The following is a 15,310-nucleotide window of genomic DNA, read 5'->3' as shown; positions in this document are numbered from 1 at the left end:
GTAATGCCTTCTGCATAAAACCCAAGCAGTCGAGCATGATTTTATTGGCTGTGTGGTTAGTTCCATTTGCAATACTCTTTCTGGCTTATCGAGGATATGTGATCTTATTCTCCGTAGCTCTTCTTCTCCCACTCCCATTCCTGGTGTTTATCTTTCTGGATTCTTTTAGACCCTTATGGTCTAACAAAAACGAGATTCTGCGTATGCAAGCAGTCATCTTGAGTAATTACAGTATGCTTTACCTTCCCTTTATCCTTCATAAACTGCTCAAAGCATTGTCTTTAAACTTGTATCTGATCTTCATCTCTATCTTGGCCCACTGGTGGACCCATTCCTCTCAATCATCCTTACGAATGGTGTCATTTTGAAGGCCTTTCCCTAGTGTGTGAGGACAAACACTCAGGAGGAAACAGCCTATGTGAATACAGACACTGTTAAAACGGCTTCTGGGATCTTAACTCGGCTCTGAGAAAAAATTCTAATTGAACTTATAATAGCTCATTTTGATTGTTAGCATATTACAGCTTTGTAATCTTTCACCCAAAGATGTCTTAATTCAAAATTCCGTCATCATTTATTTACTCACCCCTCATCAAACATGTAGAATCTTCTTTTTCTGTGGAACAAAAAAGATATTTCAGACATGTCTTTGTTTTTTTATGTCCATACAACTGAAGTAAACAGCTTTGGTCACTAATGTCCCTCAAAAAAAGACAAGATAAAAAAAAGAAGACTATTTTTACAGAACTTATCAAAAATAGCAAGTGCCATGGAAGTAGTACACACACTTGACCAGTAATTTTCTAAGTTGCCTAAAGCAGTATGATATCTTTGAGTGAGGAACAGACTGAAGTTCAAGTCAATAAATAATTGAAAATCTTGACTAGAAATCTACATTAACAGCCATGGTCAGTATTCACTTTCATTGTGTGGAAAAGAGCAGCTTGGCTTTTTACTAAACATCTCCTTTTATGTTCCACAGAACATTAGGAATCATGTGGATTTTAAAAGACATGAGGGTGAGCATTTTCATATTTTCATCTAACTTTAGTCTGTGCCACAAAGACCATGATCAGACTTCTGCCATTAAAACTCTGTATGAGGACACAAAGCAAACAGCTAAAACTGAGTTTAAATTAACCATACATTATAATACATTATAAAACTGATGTTAGTACCACATACCAACAGGGTTTGCTCATTTCAAAACTATTTGACTTAACACAAAGTGGGAAATGAAATATATGTTATATGATAAAGATGTGTTCTATACCCTTTAGCTGTAATGTGTTAAATATTATTTACAGTAATGTAGTGGACTTTAACATTTAACAAACTGTTTAGAGATTTAAAAGCGTAGTTCAACCAGAAATACATTTTTGACATCTTTCACTCTTTTGAAATCCACGATTTGCATTGTTCCTGCAAACGGAGATGTTCAGTAGAACAGCCAAGCTGCTCTTTTCCACACAATGGCAAGTTGTATGGACTACTTCCATTGCATTTCACTTTCATTGTATGAAGAAGCACAGATGGGACATCTCTAAATATCTCCATTTCTGTTTGATAAAACAAAGAGAAGCATAAGGATTCAAAGCAATAAGAGAATGAGCAAATAATGACAAATTCACATTTCAAAATGAATTATGCGTTTACATTAAACACTCTTGTATGTTTCCATTGAGTTGAGTCAGAATTAACTGATAACTTTGAGAACAGAGACTTATATTTTCTTTAATAACCATAAAATGTAATACAAATGTCTCAAGTACATATAAGACTCTAAAAACTAAAAAGGTGTAAAAGATCTGAGGGAGGTCTCATAGGATAAGAAGTCTGCCACTCAAAGCAGACTGAACAGGTCGAGATCTGCAGAGGAAGAGTGCAGAGCTCTCGGAGCACGTAATGGTAAAAATCTTCAGGCACAGTCACCAAAGTGTGGGATGTGTGTCAGTACAAAAGTGTGGAGATTTGGCTTTCGTAACCCGCACACAAAAACACAATCATACACGGATTGGAACGCAAGAAATCTGTAAACAAATGTTCTCCATAAAAAAATGTCTCATATTCACTGACTAGGTGCTTTCTGTAGGAAAAAGGGGGAAAAGGCTAGTGAGCAACTCCAGCGTAAGAAAAGCATTAAAAAAAAATACAAATCAATAAACATAGCCATTGTATTCGAGTCCTGAGTTTTTAAAACAAAACATAAAAGGCAAAAAAACAATTTAAAACACTGACGAACCCAATTAAGTTTTTACCATTAACAAGATTAATAGTTTCCAGGCCCGTAATGGTCACTTGAGCGTACTGAAATAAATCAGTGAACACAGAAGGTGGGTTTCATCTAGTCCGCTGGTGAATTGCTAGTCTCTGAGGAGAAGGGGTGAGGGGTCTATTGGCAGAAGAAGCTGTGAAACGGCTCAGACCAGAGGCCTGTCACTCAAGGCAGCAGGGTTCATCGGCGTGGTTGGTGTCAGGTTGGTCTGGGAGCGGGTGCCACCGCGCAGGAAGGCATTGAGGCAGAGGCTGCAGCATCTTCGGCCTCCTCCAGCTCTCCCTGGAGCTCCTGACTAACACTGGACTGCAGTGCGGCCGGCGTCAACCACTCCTTTGGCAGGCAGCTCTGAAGGAAGGGCACACAAGAGCTGAAGTAGGCCAGCCGGTTCACCCAGCGTGGGATCTCTCGACCACAGAGGATCTGCCGCAGACATGAGGAGGGAGATATTGTGAGATTTTAGACTCTTAATGGCAATGTGGACCCAAAAGATTAATATATATATATATATATATATATATATATATATATATATATTAATATATATATATATATAAACTTTCTTCTGCTTACCTCTGATAGTGCTGAGGAAAAGTGATTGCAGTTCTTGTGCATGAGGTGATAGGCGTTCCCCTTATATTCCTTCCCCATTTCCTCCACAATTCTCTCCACATCCTCTTCCGTGAAGTCTGTGCTACCTAAAACAATGGCCTCTCTGAGAAATCAAGCAGAAAGAAAAGAGGTTGTGAGAAAGGGCGAGAGAGGAAGAGGTTTTTGCAGACATATCCTTTCAGTCTGATCAGCATGGAGATAAATATTGTGACTCACTTGAATTTGAATGTCTCTCCCAGTTCAGTGGCGTCACCGGGTGTTATCTCAAAAATACCTGAAAAAGGATAAGGATGTCCTCCATAGGCAAACTCTGATAAAAGAGAACATACGAGTTAGGTTATTCAAATATCTCCAAGATCTGTCTTTACAGAGAGATTGCTAGTATTGTGCTACAATCAATGCACATTTTATCATTTGCATTCATTTTAAAGTCTTTCCAGTTTAAACTTTTAAATGACTTCACACACGCTATTCTGACATATACGGGTTTCAGAGCACACACAGAAACTGGCTGTCACTGTTCTCTTTTTCACTTAAACTGAAATACACAAGGTTTACACACAAATAGTCAGTTATGACTTGAACCTAAACATCTGGGAGAAAATTGGTCGCATCTCAGTATACTGGATCAGTGTATTTGGTCTTTAAGGAAAAGGCAACCAAATTCCATTATGTTCTGATACGTACCTCTCCCGTCTCAGTGCGTGCACTCAATCACTGTTGTGCGCGGTGCCACTATGCTAGCATTTAGCTTAGCACCATTCATTTCTTAGGATCCAAACAAGGATAAACATAGAAGCCACCAAACACTTCCATGTTTCCCCTATTTAAAGACGGTTACACGAGTAGTTACACGAAGTATGGTGACACAAAATAAACAGTGGCAATTTTCTAAGCGGATAAAAAATGCTAACTTTAATGTTTGGCAGAAGAGCACTTTGCAGCACTTCGACCTCGGCGCAGTAATATCATCACTCCTAAAAGCTCCTCATGTTGGTTGTACTGATGTAAGTTAGAGGGAGAGAAAAATAACAATTTTCCTGTTTATTTCAGGAAAATTATGATAAGACAACTACTATATTTCTACTATATTGCCCACACCTAGTCTGAGTATTAAAATGCTCTGGCAAGCGCTTGACAATAGTGTTATTATTAACGATATACTATTATTTATGCTATGTTATTGTTTGTATAATCTGTATAATTTTAGTCATTGTAGTACTTTCAGTACAATTATTTTATTTTATATTTACATTCTTCATTTAACATTTATATTTTATTTTATTTCGATTAATGAAAATGTTTTTTACTAGTTTTAGTTTCTCACTTTAGCAATGGGTGTAGATAGTTTAAATGAACATCGGTTTATAATCTACACAAACGAGGATGCAATGTTATCTGTCTGCCTATTTGAGGTAAATGCGAAAAGCAAACTTCTCCACTTCAATCATCTATGATGTGAGGTTTTGTCATGTTTAGACACCCCCTTTTTCTTTGTTGTGGTCATACAAGTTAAAACACTGGATTTCTGAGTGAGTCATTTGAGTCGGAGTTATAATTCGAGCCTTACCTCTGCCATAGATCTCAATTCCTGAGTGAAAGACTCCAATTCCCAGAGAGGTAGTGAACTCATTGATCCAGTACTATAAGGAAACAAAACAAGGCTGAGACACATACAGTCAAATGGTAAAAGCGTTTCAAGGACAACTGGGTTGCTGTTTTGATTAGCAGAGTTCATTGGTGGTGGTTAAATCTGCAAAGGATGTTAATAATATATTCAATAGATTCTCATTCTTCATAATAAACCATTCTTAACTATGACTCAAATGTGCAGTACTACTACACTCCTATAGATCTTAGTTAGGTTAGATGCCACACTGAATTTAACGTTACTAAATTATTTTAGATTATGTTATGCAAATTATCTTTACGATTACACTTCATTATGACTTATTAAAACCATTTGAAGAATTAAACTAAACAAGTATCCAAGATGATTGCCACATTCAAAATGAGCAAACATGCATCGAAGAGTAACATACGGATAAAGAGATGTGACTCAGCGCATGACAAACCTTTGTGTTCACACCAAGCGTATTTCATTAACAGGTCTGTTGTTTGAGGAAGTAACCGACAGATGCCCCTAATTGATTATGTGTCCCCAGAAAATAAGATGTCACTGGACCAGCTGGGTTCTTGATGGCCAACACTTTATGGCATTAAGTGTACTGCGCTACTTTATCTGCATTTGTAATATATTCATTAGCACAGTATATAGTGTTGTTTTGTTGAAACATAATTTAAGAAAGGTTAGTCAAAACTAAGTGTAAAGAGATGAGAAAAATTGAGCAGCAAGATGGTTCTCCAACCCCTTATCATTCAGGGCTGTTAAATAACGACATTACTCTTATTATAGAGAGTACTCTACTTATCTTTCTGGCCTCAATTACTTAAAAACTTACTATACATATCCTTCATCACAGAACTGGGGATTGGTCTCTCTGTGATCAGTGACAGGCTTCGTGATTTTCAGCAATAAAGTCTACAAGCTCTGACATGAATTATGTGGGTGATCTCACACTGTTTAGGGACATAAACCCATGATATTCGTGGATGTGTAGGATTAATAATGAATTGGCTTCAAAATGACAAACTACACTTTAGGAATCACAGGCCATTATCTGTCAAAATAAGAAAAAAGACTGGTACTGACAAATTTCCCACTTCCTGCTTATTAAGCTGCACATCTCATACATGGTTAATAGGCAAAACTACGGACATACAACTTTTAATGTGATATCCATGCAAATTATTACTTGACTTGACTTTTAAAACCTGGAGCAGCTCAAATCTCTATTCTCCTTAATCTTTATGTGAGAACATGTTCTTAAAATAGCCCAACATAGTACTATGAGTGAAGAGGCCTAAGGAAAGTATTCATTTCCATGATCCTGTTTCAAAGGGTCAATGAGACACATGAGACAGACTAAATCTTTAAATGGAGACTCTTCTTGTTACTCGGTGATCAATGATACTCAAAAGGTACGAGGTAGTAAATTTTCCCAGTCAATTTTTATAATTTTTTTTTCAGACCACAATGCATTTGTCCAATGTTTCATGTAAATGAATAGTGCAAAATACAGTATGTAAATAATATATAATATTATTTTTTCATATTTATTACATATTATGCATACAAATATTCAAGTACTTTGAGAGCATAGGGAAACATGACTCATTTTTAGTTCTTTATGAGAGTGGGTGGGTGGTAAAAAGGTTATTCTCAGCCTGCCTTCTAAGGCTTACAGATTGACCGTCCGCCTCACTGACATATGATGGCGGTGCTGCAGGTCTTTCAAGCTAAGCTCCTGTATTCCCTGGACAGCCTTGACAGGGACGTGGATGTCGTGAAAGATATGTGCACAGAGACGGATTTTGCGTAGATAAACAGCACAGGCACCTATGGCTGACCCTAGCTGACCTGAAGGACTCTGACTGTAAGCCGCACCTCAATGCACCGATCACTCCCTCCGGCCTTTTCGAGGATGCTGTGGAGTCTGTCGTTGAATGCTTCTCTGAGGCAATGAGTCATCTGATGCTCCAACAAATGTTTCATTCACCATCACGCTCCTCTTGTGTGCCCCGTTCTGGTAAAAAGTCATTCTGGTGAAAAATGGCTTTTGTTTAGATTCTCTGACTGGGGAAGGCTTTTTTAGAATTATGGGTTATGTAGATTTGCCACCAGGAATTCTGCTGGTGAACTTGATTGTTTAAAAACAACTTGAAATAATGTGGCCTGATAGCTCCAACAAAAGCATATACCATTGATTAACAACCTCATAGCTCAGAGTATGTCTGTCTTTAATGGCTTATAACTTATTGTTAAAAAGCTATTTCCATTTGGAGACAATGAAAAGGATTTTTACTTCTGGAACAGATTGTTGCACTACTTCCAGTCTCTGAGGGTACGTTTACACTACAACAATGAAAATGTGTTTTGTTTTTTTTCTTACGTTTTGCGTACAGACAACATTGTTAAAATGATCACCCTTCACAAGATTTCACGAAAATGACTAAAAACACAGTTTTATGCATGCCAAGCCAAAAGTTGGTGTATCGCTTAGTAAAGAAATACGACATGCCTGTGCACATATGCATTCTTATAGACTAAACACATAAGACGCACGTGCATGATGTCAAGGTTTTCACAAGTTTGCAGTTTATACAGAGACTCTTAAGAGTCAAAAACATTTTCAAAAGCTTCAACTTTGGGGTCATTTACATGACACCATTTTTAACTAAAAATAAAAAACGTTTTATGTGTTTTTGCATTTACATGACAACTGCATTTTGGGGGCACTACACTGTTTTCATCACTGTGTAAACTATTTTGAATAAAACAGTGACATCAAGCGTATTACTTGTTCACAGTGTTTCTTTACATTGCCAACTACTGGCCTGGCATGCATAATACAGCTTTCTAAGCTTTCTAAGAGGATTCATGTGAACGGGGATTGTTTTGACTACATAGTGACTGTTTGCGAAAAACTAGTAAATGTATACTCTCAAACCCATTTTCAAAAGTTTGTGTTTTTAGGCCCACAAAATGCCGTGGTCGTGTAAACGTCATTCCCTTTTCAGCGCTTACTCTACATTTTGAAGCATTCACAGGTGGGAACTTTTCCCCTTCTCCGAAATCCTGTAACCTTATAGGGTAATGTCAGTACTATAAACTAGTCAATTGTCACTAATTATGCAAATTGCATGTAAATAATGACAAGCCTGAAGTCAGTATATAATGCAGTGAGAGCAACAATTGCCTCAGAATCTTCTCCTCCACGCTGCCATCGTCGAAGGCGTACCTGAAGATAAGACAGTTCCTTCACCGCATCCGATGGGTACATTCTGCTGAATTTGTGCGGACCCGTCAACCACGGACCAGCTTGATGTTTTTTTGTTTGTCCAAAAAAAAAAAATTACAAACTGCTGAATTTTTGTCTGACAGGTAAGTTACTTGATATTGATTAGCCCTAGCTGAACTCTCTATAAAATGAATATCACTCGCAATCTTGATTAATTGAGCTGTTCTCTTGTCATTTTAAAAAGCAACTTTTTAAGAAGCTACTTCTCAACAGCCGTCTCAGATCACATAAATGGATTCAAATGATTTAACTATCTGGGTCAAAGCTTTCAGCTATAGACTGTCATCTCAGTACAGTTCTTTATCTAACAAACTTAATGACCTGTTACTTCAGGAATGTGTAAAATGCGAAATACTTCTGCCTAAGTCAAGCGTGACCTTTTCAATGTGATTGCGTATTAGGTGGAGAAGTCATGGACACGAATTGCAGAGCAGTGCAAGGTGAGCATTTCTGTTTATAAAGCATATACTTTTTTTTTTAGAAAAAGACTGTTTGTTTCGCTCGATAAGACCCTTATTCCTCGTCTAGTATTGTGCTGAGCCCTTTGAAACTGCACTGAAACTGTCATTTTGACCTTCAACCATTTGGTAGCCGTTGAAGTCCTCTATAAGGAGAAGAATCCCGGAATTTCTTCATCAAATACCTTAATTTCTTTCCGACTAAAGAAAGAAAGGCGTAAACATCTTGAATGACATGGGGTTGAGTAAATTATCAGGAAACCACATGCGATTCATCTGCGATTATGATGCGGTATTGCGTAGCTTGTCAGCGAACTACGACTCTGTATATTAAGTGCCGCTCCATTTGAAAGCTTGTGATGGATATTTAGTACTAATCACAGAACCAGCTTTTATGACAATCACATGCGATTAATCGTGCAGCCCTATAATGGAGCTGTGAAATACATGCGTGCAAGCTTACAGTCTAAAAACCTAGTACATACACTTTTAACCCCTTAACTGTCAATTTTTTTTTTTGGATCGCACCCGGTGGCTGTGTGTGGTATTACACCCTTAATAAAATCTCACAGGAACCTAAATTGTTTTAATATCAACTTCAATTTTGGAGCAAATCTTATTTAAACACACGGCTTTAATTTTATACCAATTTCAGAGTACAACCTGTTATGTAAAATATTTACAACAAAATCAAATTAATATAGCGCATTTTATTTACAGTACATTTAATCTTCTATACATTTTTGATACTTTTATTTTTTTTTTCACTTTTGCCATAATCTGCTAATTTTCTTTTTTAAAAAGACTATATTCCAAAGTGTTCATAAATTTAAAAAGGGGGTTACAGTTAAATGTGTCCAAAATGCTGCCCATGTAGGCAGCTAACAGAGTTTAGAGAGACAGGCAATGCCAACTGCATACCTCTGTCACGGGAACGAGTTATCTGTATTTGTTAAAAGTCACCTACCATATCATACACGTTGAGAATAACCGGCTCGTTTGCCATCACAGGGATGTTGCTGTTTTTCTTTCACTTTAGCTGCCGACCAGCTGCTGCTGCGGTCCTCCTCCGTTTTCCTTTTCACTCTCTTTCTCAGCACCAGGACTTATTTTCTTTCCCTTCGTAAACACCTTTGCTGCGTCCTCTTGACCTTTGCTGGTTTGTAACTGTTGAGAGACATCTAAGAGCTGGTCCTGAAAGGGGTTTTCATTTATTTGATTTTTAGGCCACTTTTTTTTTTTAGTCCATCTAACGTTACAGGGAGTAGAGACGCTGCTAGGCTAACTGTCATTTAGCTTCGAGACAAGCGGAGACAAAAAAAGAAACAAAAGAAAAAAGAACGGCACACAAGAGAATAATAAAAATATCTGTGGAGACTCAGCCATTCAGACGACGAAGTGATATTTACAGTGAGCGGAAATGAAAGCAGACGTACGTCAGATAAAAGGAAGACGTTTTAGCACCCAAGATATGAGCAACCTCCCCCGTTTTGTGTCTGACGCTGGCGCGCGCGGTTGAGCCGATATGTGTATGCGCGCCTTATGATGCCCAACCTCACAGCACTGCATTTACTGAGATAACAACACCCTCCATACATGCACACTTCATCATTACATTATAGTATCGTTACCATAGACACAGCCATACAGTAATAAAAGTAAGCATATGCATGTCAAGATAATTTGTGTGGTCTATTTATAAACACATATATACAGAGCTGGCTAATTTGGATAAATAAATCAAATTCCAAATGTTAAGTAGGCTACTTCAGATTAAATTACATTTGAAAATACTCGTAATCATACTACAGTCACTTTTTTATTGATTACATAGCATATCATTCACAAAATAGCAATTAATTATTCATAAATTATTTATTCTCCATAATTCCTCTTTTCCATCTTTTAAATGTTTCTTTCTAAAATAGTATATAGTGCTTATATAGCCTACTCTGAAAGTCATTCAGTTCTCTGGACATTCATTCAAAGATCAGTCAATGTTCAGTTGGCTATAGTTATACAGAAAATTGAGAGGCCAAATAGCATTCAAACACTGCACTTACAAAAATCATTTCAATTAACATTGCATCCACTACTGATGAACCCGTAAATTTTTATTTGAATTATCACTTATTAAACCATGTATACTTCTATTACTTTTTTTCTTTCAAACACATTAAAATGCACAAATTCATGTTATTTCTGATTAACTTTAATATATATATATATATATATTCTCAGAAGAATCTCTTTCACCTAATTTACTTGAATTACCCCCCTAGATTATAGGGTAACAAATTAACAATTAAGTAATACATTTGCATGTTCATGGTTCTGTGACGTTGGATAATGCAGGTAAACAAATTAAATATATAAATTTTTTTAATTGTTTTATTTTCATTGTTATTATTTTACATTTTTATGATTTAATTAAACCTACGGTTTTTCATTGAACCTACAAATGCCCTGCAGGTCCTATATAAACAGGAAACCTTGATGTAATTTAATATTTAACCCTTGTCTACAGCATCGTTGTCCTTTGGCTATGGAAAGTTTTTTTTTTTTTGCCCCATGTTCAGTACATATAATTATTGCAACCAATTAAAAGTTTTGAAAAGTTTCAAAGAACAGTCCAATAAGGTGTGGGAGTCACTATCAAGCACCATTTGAAGACAGGACTTCCTTTTCTGACACATGGTCACAGGAGCACATGGTGTGAGAAGAAGGCAAGATTATTTGCTTTAGTAATCTTACTTAAAATTACATGAACTGTACATAAAACGATGTGTGTGTGTGTGTGTGTGTGTGTGTGTGTGAAGATGTGAGAAACTTCAGTCCTGGAGGCCCACTGTCCAGCAGAGTTAGATCCAACCCTAATCAAACAAATTAGAACCAGCTGATGAATGTCTTTCAAGATCACTAGAAAGCTACAGCCAGTTTTTAATGAGGGTTGGATCTAAACTCTGCAGGACAGTAGCCCTCCAGGACCAAAGTTTCCCAGCCTTGCACTACAACACAAACATGTAATCAAAGTGTTTTTTTTTTCTTTTCACTTAATGACATTTTTTGACAGATTTGTGATATTGTATTGCTTTCTGAACACTGTCTTATGATATGTGAATGGAGAATTTTCTCTGTGATGTTGCACCATTGTTGCAAAAATATTTTTTGTATCGAGGTGAGGGGTGGTAAAAAAAAAAAAGGTTTTATCAATAAAATGTTCCCAAATAAACAATTATGTGGAATTATTTTTCATCATGTTCCATCCAAATGTGTGCAGTAGAGGGTTAATGCACTTTTGTTTACAACAACAAATGTGATATTTTACAAAATTATCTTGTTTAAATCAATATGGCAAACAAGTTAGGGTAAAAGTAATCTTAAAAATCTAAAAGTAGCCTGATTGTATTACCTAAAATGTGTAATGTAATGTAATGTAATGGATTACAATGTTACAATGATTGTAAGGTAATTTGGAATCAGTAACAGATTACAATTTTCCAGTAATCTAGACAGCTCTTATAGATGCAAGAAATACATGAATATGAACACAGCTGTATGTGCTTTGTGTTTGGAGAAAATATGACATCATAAGTATGCAAATTGAATCGTTATAGTAGGATATATATTCTTGTAGGAGCCATTTACAGTATTTATTCACCTTCTCTGGATCGGTTAATATTGCTATTATTATTCTAGCCACTGGGTGGGAGTGTTGAACTATGTGTGACACGTCACTGGGAGCTAGATATATTTACAGGTGTTGCAATTAGTTAGGAAAGGGTGTGGATGGTGAGGAACACACGGTTCTTACCGTAGCCGTGAGCAGTCAGGTTACCAACAGCACGACAGCACTTTAATATTCAGCACTGGGTGAAATATCATTTTTTGTAAATTATCCCTTTTACCTACATAATAAACGGGAACACCACCCAAAGAGAGCTAATGTTTGGACTCAGAATTTCCTGCTACGCGTTGAGACCACCATGCCATTTATGCCGAGGCTTATAGGATAGCCTCAACAATTCTTATTCAGTTAAATAGGGCTGGTTGATAGTTAAGAGACGGTATGTGATTTCAAATAATTGACAATGGGCATTATTTATAAAACATAAGATGTGTAAATAATTCACATATCCATTTGTACCAAAATGTTCCCACTGAACTAAATGGTTCGGTATCATTTAAATTAAATAATTAATTAATATGGCTCAGTAAAGTGACAGTATGTACACTATATACACACACTCTAGTAACTATAATACTAACTAATCATTCACATGCATTTCTTGAAGCATGTCTCAATAGATTGAGGTAGGCCTATATCTGTAGATGAAGCACAATATGATGAGTGTAATGAAGGACTGAATCAAAAACGTATGGACGTGAAAGAGCAGATCAACCCTATGAAGAAAGCAGATTAATAGGTTTAATAATTAGCTGTTTTTCTAGATGAACTTTAGAGGAATTACAGATGAGAAATGAATTGCTTACACTGAGATTCTGTATGTTTGGACTGCAAATACAGCATGAAGATCACAAAAGCTTAATGGAAGGAAATAAGAAGATATTTGTCACCCCAGAGCTTGTCAAGTTTCTGCCATCAGGTGGTCAAGATCATCAACTACAAATTTTAAATTTACAACTTTCTCCAATTTATTATTATTTAATCCCACAACCAGCTTCAGTAATACACCCTAAAATTAAAACCAATGGGTCTTGTTTACTAACTGTGCCTATGCAAGAATTTCTGTTCAAAATCTTTTTATGAACTTTCTTTTTCTAACAAATCAAGATTAATCAAATTCTTTTATGATAAATTGTATTTTATATTTAAGAACAAATGAAGAAAAACACTGAAATCACATGCAAAAACCTAGTACATACACTTTTAACCCCTTAAATGTCAACGTCCCCTGTTGGAATTTTATTTTTTGATTGCACCCGGTGGCTGTATGTTTCGCATCCTTGAAATTTATTAACAAATTGTGTTCATCCAATAATGAAAACTGTCATCATTTACTTACCTTCGATTGTTCTAAACTTGTATAACTTTCTTTCTTCTGTTGCGTACAAAAGATTAAAACTGTAGCCGTTGACTTGTTAACAATTTTCTTTAAAATAGCTTGTTTGTGTCAGGCAGAAAAAAGAAACTCATCTACGTTTGGAACAACTTGAGGGTCAGTAAATGAAATGAACTTACATTTTTAGGTGAACTATCTCTTTAAGAAAATCACGTATGTATGCACTTTGTAAATAACACTGAAGTTTTTCATGAGAAGTTCTCGTTTGTCTATAAATACAAATAATCCATATAATTATTAGTAAATGAGACCCATTGTCCATTTCATTTAACAAATATGACCTTTTTAATATTTATCTTTAAAAGTTATTTAAAAAGAAAGTGACATGCACCTATAATTTGGGTCCACAATGTATACACTGAAAACATAAATAGCACTGTTTTCTTGAGAAAAGTTAAGATCATTCTTGGAACTCCTATTCATGATTTCATAGGGTTCAAGGTTTCCTAGTTTTGCAATGTCATATCAACAAAACAGCTCCTGTAATTCTGAAAGACATAAAACACATTTCTTTTTCTTTCATTGCCAATAAACCATGAAAGCTCATATCCCTTAGAGAGAGCCAGGTTATTAAAACTGTAGATGACACCCACATGAGGTCCCCAGTCCTCTTCAGGACGCTTCTCATAAACTAGCATAGATTTCCATGTTTGGGCAATTGTGAAGACAGGCTACCTACAGAGTCAAAGAAAGGTTTTAGGTTTCTACAGCAACAAACTGCCAAACACACACACACATCTGAGGCATATTACTTGATGCACGGTGCCTTTGAAGTAATAGTCTTTTCGATTAAAATTCTCCCACACTTTGATGTTGGCATCAACACGGTGCATGAATGTCTCTACATCATACCTGCAGAAAATAAAAATACCAGACAGCATTACATATTGCTCCTTACATCCATTGTATAACAAATGCACTGCAATAATAATCTACTTCCTCACAACAATATGCAATCCTCATGATTAGAAATATGAGTAAAACCTGGATTATAAGGTCCAGGTATTGTTCATTAATTTGTTTTTGCTTTCACATATGAAAACGAATAAACGAGAAAACAACTCCATTTTTAGTTTTTTTTAGAAATATTAATAGCTGATATGCTGTCTTCAGGGGCGTAACTATCCAGTGTTAGAGGGGTACAACATTTAATTTCCAACTAAAAAAAAAAAAAATACCTGAAGAAATTCAATCGTAGGAGAACATTCTATACTGTGGATATCCGGCTTCCATAAGGACACGAATGGAGCCATCGCCACCGATCGACTCAGTGTCTGGGCCACCACTGACACCATCTTCTGCCCCTCAAAGATGATTTGTTTTCTGGTGATTTTGTTGGCCGCATGAAGACCCACGTGTTCCTGAACATCATTCAACTCTGATATGTATTTCCATTTAACTGTTCCTGCGGTACTGATGATGGAGTTGTAAACCTGCAACATGTTCCTAGCCAATTTTAACATATGGCAAGGGTCCATAATCACAAACACGTTTTCCCCTTAAGAAGGGTGGACATAATATGTCCTGAGAGGCTGATTCAGCTTTAGCTGGCATGAACGAGTCATTATCTGGCTCGGCTCGGTGTTCATCACAGCAGTTCAGTCAGTGTACTGTTTGAGTAAATGAATTACTCCGGGATATTGATTTGTTTGAACTCAGAGGGAGTGTCAGCCACATTAAAAAAGTTAACAGCTTAAGTCATTTGTGGATTAATGCGTATTGGATATGCGAACCATTTAAAACGATTCAGTTCGATTTGGTGAACTGGTTCAAAAAGATCCGGTTACATCGAATGATTCGTTCGCGAACCAGATATGACAAACTGCTTTGTTTTGAACTCTCTCACAACAGACACGGAAGAGAAGACAATGCTGAATAAAGTCATAGTTTTTGCTATTTTTAGACAAAAATGTATTTTCGATGCTTCAAAAATTTCTACCTGATCCTCTGATGTCACAT

General features: G+C 36.3%; 1 protein-coding gene and 1 long non-coding RNA gene across 3 annotated transcripts; both read right to left on the bottom strand.

Annotated features, from left to right (window-relative positions):
* Nucleotides 1-555: 555 nt before the first annotated feature.
* LOC128026326 (deubiquitinase DESI2) lies at nt 556-9,783 on the bottom strand. Of its 2 annotated transcripts, XM_052613344.1 has the most exons (6): nt 9,235-9,783; nt 6,396-6,550; nt 4,458-4,530; nt 3,104-3,197; nt 2,849-2,990; nt 556-2,698 (listed from the first exon to the last, which is right to left on the bottom strand). In XM_052613344.1, the coding sequence occupies exons 2-6, from the start codon at nt 6,501-6,503 to the stop codon at nt 2,474-2,476; spliced, it is 642 nt and encodes a 213-aa protein (XP_052469304.1). In that variant the 5' UTR covers nt 6,504-6,550; nt 9,235-9,783; the 3' UTR covers nt 556-2,473. The 2 variants fall into 2 exon arrangements, with proteins under 2 accessions (XP_052469304.1, XP_052469305.1); XM_052613345.1 differs by lacking the exon at nt 6,396-6,550 and having other exon boundaries at nt 9,235-9,781.
* Nucleotides 9,784-13,612: 3,829 nt separating this feature from the next.
* On the bottom strand, nt 13,613-14,870 carry LOC128026328 (uncharacterized). The gene is made up of 3 exons (XR_008186401.1): nt 14,530-14,870; nt 14,104-14,203; nt 13,613-14,026 (listed from the first exon to the last, which is right to left on the bottom strand). It is a non-coding gene; the product is annotated as an uncharacterized LOC128026328 (long non-coding RNA).
* Nucleotides 14,871-15,310: the final 440 nt, after the last annotated feature.

The sequence above is a fragment of the Carassius gibelio genome, chromosome A13 (assembly GCF_023724105.1).
Source record: "Carassius gibelio isolate Cgi1373 ecotype wild population from Czech Republic chromosome A13, carGib1.2-hapl.c, whole genome shotgun sequence".
NCBI classification, from domain to species: Eukaryota; Metazoa; Chordata; class Actinopteri; order Cypriniformes; family Cyprinidae; genus Carassius; species Carassius gibelio.
Note: the sequence above shows the minus strand (reverse complement) of the source record. Positions and strands in the feature narration are given on the sequence as shown.

Excerpts from the sequence above, each read along its gene's own strand:
- LOC128026326 (XM_052613344.1), bottom strand. The coding sequence starts at position 6,503 with ATGAAACATTTGTTGGAGCATCAGATGACTCATTGCCTCAGAGAAGCA. Across the intron at positions 3,198-4,457 it reads AATTGAGATCTATGGCAGAG|AGTTTGCCTATGGAGGACAT; the intron begins GTAAGGCTCGAA and ends CTCTTTTATCAG. Across the intron at positions 2,699-2,848 it reads TTTCCTCAGCACTATCAGAG|ATCCTCTGTGGTCGAGAGAT; the intron begins GTAAGCAGAAGA and ends TGTCTGCGGCAG.